The sequence below is a fragment of the Orbicella franksi genome, chromosome 13 (genome assembly GCF_964199315.1).
Source record: "Orbicella franksi chromosome 13, jaOrbFran1.1, whole genome shotgun sequence".
In the NCBI taxonomy this organism is placed as follows: Eukaryota; Metazoa; Cnidaria; class Anthozoa; order Scleractinia; family Merulinidae; genus Orbicella; species Orbicella franksi.
Genome location: NC_138157.1, coordinates 4,084,132 through 4,095,160, shown reverse-complemented (window position 1 = coordinate 4,095,160; position 11,029 = coordinate 4,084,132). Strand labels below are relative to the sequence as shown.

The following is an 11,029-nucleotide window of genomic DNA, read 5'->3' as shown; positions in this document are numbered from 1 at the left end:
TTTATGGTGCCCGTTACATTTTTTCCTGTCAACTCCCCAGTAAGTAAAACATTTGCGTATCTCGCACTTGTTTTGGTGCGCACTACGCCATCTGTAGGTATATGTTTACAGTTGGATTTCAGTATAATTTTCGACAGATAACAGCTAGTTTTTCAGCTGGAAGACGTTGGTTAGCGATATGCTGCTGTTCTGGTGTTCCTGGTTTATGTACAGGTTCATTCAACTTGATTTGGTCACAGTAGGAAAATTTTGCTTTCAATTTAGTCGTGTACTTGGTAGCGTAGTTGATCGCGTCATGTCAACCCAGCGCGCGCGTGGCGCTTAAACCATGCCTTGCGTGATGCGCAGAACGTGTGCGCACTAACAAAAGTAGGCATCGTACAAAACGTAAGAGATTTCCCTCAAACTAAGCTCGATAGCGAAATAAATGCTCCTTTTCTCTTAAACGAGCACGGTGATCCCCACTTTTTATTTCATAATTTCAACGAGAACAAAATCTTCAATAACTGAGAAAAAATTAGCAGAAATCTATGGCTACTTTTTTGGCAAATGAAATAAATACTACAGAGGAAGACATAACGGGCCCAACAGCGCATGTCCAAATTATGTTTTCTTTCAAGGATAAAAAATGCAGGGTATTTGAAGACATTTTTTCTGGGACGTAGCAGATGAATAAACAATCAAAGAAAGTCAAACTCTGTGTGATATAACACGGTGCATTGAAAAATAATCGAGCTTATTTATTGCGCACGGAGATTACCAAAAGTCACCTAAATAACTGTATTTGTCAGCATTGTGGCGTGAAAACAAGCACGGTGACCCCCTCTTTTTACTACGTTTTTAATATCTCCTTGTCCTGTAACGGCATACCAAGCTTCATAGGAAATCTATGGCGGGTTCTTTTACTGGGGTATCACCTTAATGAAAGATCAGATGGAATACGGTTGTGGGTTATATAGAAAAAGTTTTATGTTTTTAGACGATCTAGAGTAACTGTAATACAATTTTTTCACCCTGTTAGCTCCTATTATCTACCGGGTGTCATAATTTCTGTGCCAAGTATCATTTAGGGTCGGGAAGGGATCACTCGGGTGTTCTGTGTTTCACATGGTCACATGACGAGCTTGTGACTTTGAGAGGGACTGGATCGAATTATTGTGACCGCCATATTGGACAAGACAAAATGGCTGAGACAACTCAAATGCTGTCATTTCACGAGTTGTTCTTCAATGTTGATAATGGTTATCTTGAAGGTTTAGTCAGAGGATTTAGGTCAGGTGTCTTGAGTCAAAGTGACTACCTAAATTTGTCGCAGTGCGAAACGCTGGAAGGTAAGCCGTCAGTACGTACAGAACTTGCGACAGGAATCGAAAGGTCACTTTGTTGTCGTAATAATTTAGGTTCTCTTTACCTGTCAGGCATCGAAATAGAATCAAATCAAATTGCACAGTAGAACTAAGCTAGAACATCCATCACGATAACTTCGTTGGCATTTTCAAAGGCTTTAACGGATCATCTGTATTTTCATAAAATATACATTAGCTTGCTGTAATTTTAAGCTTATTAAGCTTAAATTTAATTTACGAAGATCGATCTTTGACATCGGAATCACGAGTAAACTAAATTTCAGGTTACTCACATTACCGCAGTAACTGTAATTCGGAGGAGCTTGTTGAGACAATCCCTGGGTTTTAGCTCTACATTTTAACTTAATTAGACTATCAATGATAATTTTTGTCTCCCTTTACCCCATAAACCCATTTTCGCGAAAAGATGCTCAGAAGTTGCCTTTCATTGCCCTCAAACTACACTTTCTCTACATTTTAACCTGGAAGAGCATAATATTTAACCAGACTCAATATCAACCAGTACAGGTGTTATTTTCATTGAAGACTTCATGGGGTTTCACACCAAAAAAACTGTAGCAAAATGTGAGTATGTCTGGCAACAGAAGAAAATTTTAAGGGAGGCTGCTTGATAAAGAGTGAAAAAATCCAAGGACAATTAGTTGGCTTTTTTAATACTTTACTTCTTGTGATGGAATTATTTTAAGAGATGTTCAATTGTCAAAAAACTTCCTCCCAGTGGACACTTATTTTTGTTTATCTTTGAAAATTAAAGGAAACAGAGGAATCGTCAAGCATCCAAGGTTATAAATTCCGTGCAGTACAGGGCACGACACTAACGTTTCAACTTACTAGCCTAGTGGCTAGTGATAACTTAGATGTTGCTAGCCAAAAGCTCTTTTTTTTACTAGCCAAGCATTGTGGTTGGCTACCTTATCACATGAATTTTCACGACACGTTTATTTCGCGATCTGGGGGTGCACATATTTCGTGACACTTAAATTTGGTGATTTTGCTAAAATTTTGTATTTGAATCACTTTAACTTCGCGTTTTTGAGTAACACAAAATTTATTTCCTTGATAATGTTACTTAGACATGTCTTTGAATTTAGTGAACTAACTTTATCAAAGGTACAATGGTGTCAAAAGTAACAAAAACGCAATGGCGTTACTACATGTCAACCGTAACATAATGTGTTATGTTCCAGACACTTACTTATTTGCATCACTTTAATTTCGCGATTTTTTTTAAATCGCGAAATTCGCAAAATTAACATGTTGCAAAAATTTCAGGTAGGTCTAATAACAACAGAATTACTAGCAAGACTTGAAAGCAAAATGCAAGTGACTCTCTTTAATACATAATGTTGGTAATTATACTGTACTTTAACTAGTTTCAAAAAAGTTCCTATTCCCGAAAAGACTTATAGGACTCTGTTTTTCTCTGAGACTTCCTTGGAAAAATATCGAGACCCCCAAGATGTCACTGTTAAAACTGTCGAGACTTCTTCACAGACAGGCACCATAGAAATGTTTCAAAAGCAAAACAACTATCTGAGCAATACTGTCAACTGTCGTTGGCGAAATTCGACTTCTAAAATGGCTGGTTTAAATGTTGAAGGAAATAAATCTTTCTCATCTAATTATTTCTGTAGTGGTAGGTTTGTAAGTATGCATACAACGACAGATCACCTATGTATTGTTACACTAAATGAAATGTTATCCCTTTACAGTTCCGCACTATTTTGTGCATGAAAAAGATTTCATAACAAAAAAGAGCATTGATGTGTGCTTTCAGAATATTCTGTCTTGTTTGTCAGATATTTCTTTTAACAAAATTAACATGTTCAGTTGCCCGTTTACATACCACCAAGGGAAAAGTAGACAAACTTAAATTTGCATACGTGCTGAACACCACATGCCCGGTACCATGATATGTCCACTATGAAATTCTGACCTTGTTTCTGAGAAAAGTGTAAATTTTGTGTTTGTCTTCCTTGAAGAAGACAGAAACTAGTTCAGCCAGTTTCATTTTTTAACTAGCCAAAGTGGCTAGTGGAAATCAAAAACCTTCTGGCCAAAACTAACTTTCTACTAGTCTGTGACTAGTTGGCTACTGTTAGAGTCAAGCCCTGCAGTACCAGTTTTGTGAGGCATGTTCAATATATCACTTAGCATCAAGCATTGTTGTTCAGTAAAGATGGTTGCATTAGTCCAACAAAGACCTCTCACTTAATGGTAACATTGTTGCAGATTTAAAACTTCATCTACAGAGTACAGATTATGGAAACTTTCTCCAAAATGAGGCTGGTCCTTTGAATGTGTCAGTTATTGATGACAGACTGAGAGAGAAGTTGGTCACTGAATTTAGACATTTACGTAATCAGGCCTTGGAGCCCATGGCAACATTTATGGATTTTATCACGTAAGTTCATTGTACAGTACTGTTGTACATGTGTAGAATTCAGACAGAAAGGCGTGTATTTACTTGTGCATAATTTAGCATAAATGCTACTGATTTAGAAATTTTGCCGGGTGATTCTTCAACAGTATTTGGGGCATATTTGGTTAGAAAGCAAAAGTTATGTCTTTTAAGTTATGTCAGGGCTGTCAGTTTTGGGCTCGAATGTCCCACCCCAAAACGCAGGTCATTGGCAATGTTATCACTCAAAACTCAACCAGTGCTCAATAGGAATATGAAGCTCTTTTTGGTAAGACCACTTGATGTCAGTTTTTCATGCATCTGTCCTGTTATTGGTCATGAATTTTGTCATAACATTGTCAAAGTAGCTGTGGATCTGCGGATCACTTTGACAATGTTATGATGAAATTCATTGTCAATAACAGGACAGACGCATGAAAAACTGACGTCAATTTGTTTTTTACAATAACAAGTTGTCAAATTGTCCGCTTTTGGTCATTGACGCATCACATACATTATAAATTCATGTGTCTGTCCGCATATTGACAATGAAAATTAACCAATGAGCACATGAGAATTTCTGCAGTTATTGTAAAAAATTATATTGAGACTTGTACTGTACATGTCATAGCTGGTTTGTTACACAATAAAAGAGGTACATATTGTTGTCTGATCAAACCATTGCAGAATGGCTGATATTTGTATCCAATCTTCCCATTTATTGAAATGCTTTTTCAGTTTACATGTACAGATATCAACAAATTTTCACTTTGACAGTATTTCCAACAATTAAATGGTGTCATTGTTCCAACAATGGAGGTTTTCCACCAAATAAAACCATGGCACTGAAATGATCAAAGTAGACAGCAGATTGAGTTGTATATCAAAGGAGAGAGTAGAGTGTTCCAGATAACAGTACGTGTATTATGAAAATGCTTACATTAACAGTAACAAGTTGTCATACTGGAGAAAATGTTTTTCATTTCCTTTTTAATTAATGACACTGTGGTTTTCTTTAGGTATAGTTACATGATTGACAATATCATCTTGTTAATAACTGGAACATTGCACCAGCGACCTATCACAGAACTAGTCCCAAAGTGTCATCCTCTTGGAAGTTTTGAGGAGATGGCTTCCATTAATATTGCATCCACTCCAGCGGAGCTGTACAATGCCGTGATGATTGACACTCCTTTAGGTGAGAACAGACAGAACTTGAACATGATTGCTTGTTTGTCATGGTTAAGTCTGCTTACAAGCCAAGTGGCCCATCAGGCCAGAGCTTATCCTGGTTTCTGTAGTAGAAGCGACTAGGAGTATTTCTACTCCCCCCCTAGATGGGATGCTAGTTCATAGCACAGTTTCCCCCGGCATTAAATTTACCAGCACCCATTTATACACCTGGGTGGAGAGAGGCACTGTGAGAGTAAAGGGTCTTGCCCAAGAACACAATGCAATGACACCGACCAGGACCCCTTGATCGGGAGTCGAGCGCACTAACCATGAGGTCACCACTCCTCCCTAACAAGATACATAATATGATTGCTTGAATGTCATACAGCTGTAGCTAGAAGAATAATGTTTTGATAGAGAATTAACGGTAGTATTAAATCCAAGAATACTGTATTGTTTGCAGCTCCATTTTTTGTGGAATGCATATCAGAGCAGGACTTGGATGAGATGAATATTGAAATAATCAGAAACACATTATACAAGGTCAGTCAGCGTGTTCAATGAACACCAAAGAAAACATCAAATGAAACCTCCTTTTACAGTGCTTAGATTTAATCACAGCTTAATGTACGTTATGTTCTACATTCTTTGCAACAGTGCATAACAAATCAATAGTTAGTGAATTCAGTTTTTTTGTGATGTCCAAAGTAATCAAGGTCTTGGTACATATAAGTCTAATCAGCTTTAGCCTTCTGATTTGGCTGATAACACTTACCTTGCCCTGGATTATTCTAGATATCCCAGAAAACCTCATCCAATAATTGGTTATAAATTATCGCTTTATTGTAATTCCAATTGGTTAACATTATAGCTTACACATGCTCTGAGCCCCCAAAAAACCATCCTTTTAGTCTTTGAAGATCAAAACTGTTCTGTACTGAAGTGATAAATTTTATTTGTTTTGACTATTACATCATACATGTAATTTGAGACTTATAATTTGTTTTCAAGTGAACTTGAAAACCTAAGGAGGGGGTTAACTATGCCAAGGATCAATTTTAAAGAATGTCTCCTCTGACTCACACTTGCCCCATCAGGCATACCTTGAGGGCTTCTACAAGTTTTGTGAAGATTTAGGTGGAACCACTGCTGATGTGATGTGTCCAATTCTGCAAGTGAGTCTGCTGTAGTATTGTGTATTTGTTAATTCCGTGATCTGCATCTCAATTCTCAGGATGTTTACATACATTTTCATTAATTCTGCTTGAGAGAATCTGATTTTTAGTCATAGTGTCTCTTCTAAGATCATCACCCCCTTCATTCCCACAACTTGTTATGAGAAAGGTGGAGAGACTAGGCCTATTTTGCAATAATATCTCAAAGATAATACATGTATATGTAATGTACCAGTAACAAACCTGCAGAGAATTCCTGCTTGTGACTAACAGGGTTAAAAAAAAATAAATTCAGTTGTGGTGGCCAGACAGGCAAGTTGTCTTAAGGTAATTCCCCTGAAATAAAACTGCACATAGATTTTTGTTCAAACTTTGTCCACTGAATATTTATCATATGAGAACTTAAATTATAAATTAAAAAAAGGGGGGTGCCCGTGTTCATTAAGGAGCAGTGAGGCATTGAATATGTCCCATTTTAGCGTTATTTAATGCTTTTTACAAGAACGCATTCCAAGTTATTATAAACTCTTTGTGAGCCCAGACTCATGAAAACACTCCTCAAACTAAAGTCAATACTTGTGTGGGACAGAAATAAACCTTTTAAGTTTGATTTTGACAGACAGCTGAATCCTTGTTAAAATATTGAAACCAAATTGCTTCCCACAGCTATCAAATTGCAAAATAGAAAAGACTACAGTGCAGCTGCTATTTTCCTTATTTATTCAATTTTCAACATAGAAATCAGATCAGTCTTTTCTCATGCAAAGCTGATGATTAGTTGATTAAAATGACTGGTAAAATATTTGGGGTGTCCATGCTCGTTATTGAGCTATAGCCATTTTTCAACTGACAGAACTCAATATCAAGGCAAATCCGCCATGTTTTCAATGTGCGCGTGGACGAACGCGTGCCAATGACGCCATAAATTATGCGCAGTAAGGATGCGTGATGCAATACTGGGGAATGACCTTAAGGTGGCTCCCTATAGTTTTACGATCGCACGCGCGCTTAGGACGAAAGCTCAAGTAATCTGCGCGCGCTCGAAGGAAAACGTCAGTGTTTTTGGATATTTTATTACGTCGACATGAGCACAAAAAGCAAAACTGACAGTGAATTTTCTCGCGTTTCCTTCGGTGAAATTCCATAAAATTTGGCAGATTGGTAGAAAATATTTTACTTTAGTCAGAGCTCGTTTTTCAGGGAAATCTATAAGACCGGATTTTTTGCACTGGTAAAGGACATAAATTTGAAAAAATCGAAAAAACTGCCTTTAAAAGCCCAACTTTTTTTGTGTTTAAAATTCGTATCCCGTTGGAAGCGATGTGTTGTAAAAATTTTGGAAGATTTCACCGAAGAAAATTCAAGAAAATCACAAATAAAGCCACACAAACGGTAAAAAACACATTTGTTTGGGCATTTATAATTCAAGACTAAAGTTCAAACTTTTAACAGAGACGATGGCAAAACACTATTTAATCATTCGTTATTACATGTTTGAAAGGACTGGGTGTGAAAGCGAACGCAAAAACAGCATCCAAAACGTAACACTTGCGCGCGCAACGCCATAAATGATTACCCCATGGAGCCACCTTAAATTCTGAGTCAACAGAGATCCCTTGGATTGTTTTGAAAAAAATAATATCCAGATTTGGATATTCATCATAAATTAGGAGACTCAATTTTGCAAGGAACCTCAAAAGCAAAACTAAGTCCTTCGCAGACTGATTTTCTGTATAATATAAAATCTAGAACAGAAGATAGTGGTTAAAAAGTAGATTCAGAACAAAACCTTGAATTTTGAGTTACAGTTAGTATTATGTTATCGTCGAGAGCATGTTCATACGGTTGGAAACTGTGTATTACTGAAGGAACGAGAATGCAAGGGGCTGGGATTCTGTGCTTCCTCTTGTGTGTCCCTTTCACTCGCAGGTTTACATAACCAAAAAAGGCCAACAAAACAAAAGAAGTGGCTGTGAGCAGACTATGATCAATTTTTCTGTAAGGAATGTACCTATCAAGACATTTCTTTTCCGGAAGTACTTTCATGATAATTTTGATTTATTCCACATTACTTAGTTTGAGGCTGATCGTAGAGCTTTCATCATCACCATCAACTCCTTTGGCACCGAGCTTGGCAAAGATGATCGCAATAAGCTGTATCCCAAGTGTGGCAAGCTATACCCAGAGGGATTGTCTAGACTGGCCAAGGCAGATGATTATGAACAAGTCAGAGCTGTGGCTGATTACTACTCCGTAGGTTCTTTTGCTATTATTTCTGTGTTTATTTGAAGCATTGAGTACTGTTTCCATCCACAGATGTTCAACTTGACAAGCACAGTTTAGAGAGAAATACTTTTTCAAGCTTCTTAGTGTGCAAACTTTCTGACCTACAATGTACATGGTGCCCCAGAAATTTTTCTGCTGTACTGACATGAATCAGTCATCTTCTAACTGCGTTTAGTAAATCAAATGCCCTTTACCAAAAAGAACCTAAATTAGTTTTCTGCAAACATTTCCATGTGGCTTGGCTTTCTATTGACATAACGTGCAAAGTTATTAGACTAAGAGGGGCTAATTTTGAGAGAACAAGGTGTTCATCTTTAATAAGGAAACAAATGGGATAGAAGTGAATTTTTGGAGAATCAAGATTAAGCCCGTGAAATATAATGTAACTGGATCATGACAATCTCACATTTCAAAGTTTAGGCGTTCATGTTGCCAAGGATGTTTGTGCTAAAAATTATTTACAGTGTTGTTTAAAGGTTTATTGGACTTTCTGATGTGTCAGAATATCGTGTGTATTTATTTGTCAACACTTATACAATAAAACGAATTCTAGATATTTGGTCTTCTCATAGGATTATAAGTCTCTCTTTGAAGGAGCTGGCACAAACCCCGGTGAAAAGACTCTTGAGGATAAGTTCTTCGAACATGAGGTACATATATTTATGTAGTCATTATTAACCTCTAGTCAAGTCTATAAGGAAGTACATATGTAAATGTGACCAATATTAGAAGGAACACTTTTTCTGAATTATTATTTTTGTACTGAAACCAAGCATTAAGGAAGCATGTTCAAGACTCAATCAAATTGAAATGCCGGCATAATTTATATGAGTATACAGTAGTTTGGGAGAATGCATTGTCTGATGAGGAAATCTCACCTGAAAGAATTTCAACTTATGGGGCCAGGGATACCGTTTCTCTCGACTCTGATAGTATTATAATATTATCATTTTTTTTTCTGATCAGTATTGGGAACAAAGGCATTATGTATCTTACTGAGGCTGTTGTTTTTTGTTCCAGGTTAAGATGAACACGCTCGCGTTTCAACAGCAGTTCCATCTTGGAGTGTTTTACGCTTACGTCAAGCTTAAGGAACAGGAATGCCGGAATATTGTATGGATTGCTGAATGCATTGCACAGAGGAACAAGTCGAAAATTGACAACTACATTCCCATTTTCTGAATTCACGAGACATCCACTTTGTCTTTATGACTTTGATCAAAGAAATTGTAATTACATTACATTGAAGTGAATTGAAACCATTTGCTTGTGAAAGTTTGGTTTGTACATGTATTAGTCTATACCCTTTGCAGTTGTATTTACAACTCGATAGGGAAAATTGAAGAAAGCAATGCCATGGGTAGTTTACATTTCTTCATAATGGATTATCACTGTTGATGTTTTTACTCATGAATAAGCCTTTCAAATGCTATGACACTAACACCGCATTTTATTTACAACTGACTTTTTGAGATTCTTACTTCAACAACTACGAAATATACTATGAATTAAGTGAGACTTATAATAATTATAGCCATTTCAGCGCGAAGAATTGTTTAAATGATTTTGCTGTCACAGACCGTGTCTTGTGAAACAGACGTCTCTCTTTGCGCAATCTCAGATTCGACTTCGAAAAATTCCATTCTGATGACGTACTTTTGCAAGGTCCGTGCAGTGTCTTTGATTGGCTGTAACTTGCGTGCGAAAATTCAAAACCGAACAATAGCCAATCACCGGCAACATACGGGTCTCTTTGGAGTTACATCATCACTGGAATTATCCGGGTCGAATCTCGGACGCTCTCAAGCAGGAGCGGAATTGAGCGTGCAGAGGAAGAGGTTTGTAAGCTTTGATTTTCGTATAAGTTCTGTTCTCATAAGATAAATTCAACTTGGGTGAGTAAACAGTAACTAGTAAGCTAAAGCGTGTCATTAGATCAAAGAGCCATTCGCATTTCACTTTCAATTATTTCTGTACAGTAGAACGGAAAAGTCTTGAACTCATGCGTCAATGAATATTACAGTGTAGATCTAACCTCGTTCCCAGGCTTATCTCGGATTTTGTCGGTGAGTGTTGAATAAAGTTCCCATTTTACTGTAGTGTGGATCGGAGCCCGCGCTGTTCTCTCCTGATATTATTCCATGGCAGGAAAAGGCTAGTGAAATGCGAATGGCGAAAAAATGCGAATGGCGAAAAAATGCGAATGAAGAACTCTATTAGACAGCTTGGAAAACTATACACGCGATGTGAAAGAAATTATTTCTTAATTAAAGAAAACATTTACGATTCTAAGCAGTTGTAGACCGAAATCTTTATTTTTCAGGGAAGCTTGTAGACTTCTTGGCGTAGCGAGCCAGATTATGTCTGCGAAAACGTCTAGCAAACTTATAGTGAGCATGTTTAGGTCGATGATGATATTACAAATTCAGGACAAAATAAATCACAAGTGACTGAATGAATTGTCTTTTCCTTTGACTGTGTGGTGAGCACTAGACCAACTGAGCATTGAAATTCCCCCTTAACCCCAACTTTTTCGGTCTAAAGGCTTTTTCTTGAGCTTTATTTTGGGAGAATAAATCACTAACGGACTTTTGCGCTTACTCGCTTCTCGCCTCGATTCTCTCGCT

The 11,029-nt window shown here is 37.2% G+C and overlaps 1 protein-coding gene across 1 annotated transcript; it reads left to right on the top strand.

Moving 5' to 3' along the window:
* Positions 1-1,079: 1,079 nt before the first annotated feature.
* Positions 1,080-10,340, top strand: LOC145465254 (V-type proton ATPase subunit d 1-like). Its single transcript, XM_081449033.1, has 8 exons — positions 1,080-1,331; positions 3,600-3,771; positions 4,788-4,966; positions 5,405-5,484; positions 6,039-6,116; positions 8,193-8,369; positions 8,975-9,052; positions 9,423-10,340. Exons 1-8 carry the CDS (start codon positions 1,184-1,186, stop codon positions 9,582-9,584), a joined length of 1,074 nt encoding a protein of 357 aa, XP_081305159.1. The 5' UTR covers positions 1,080-1,183; the 3' UTR covers positions 9,585-10,340.
* The last annotated feature ends 689 nt before the right edge of the window (positions 10,341-11,029 follow it).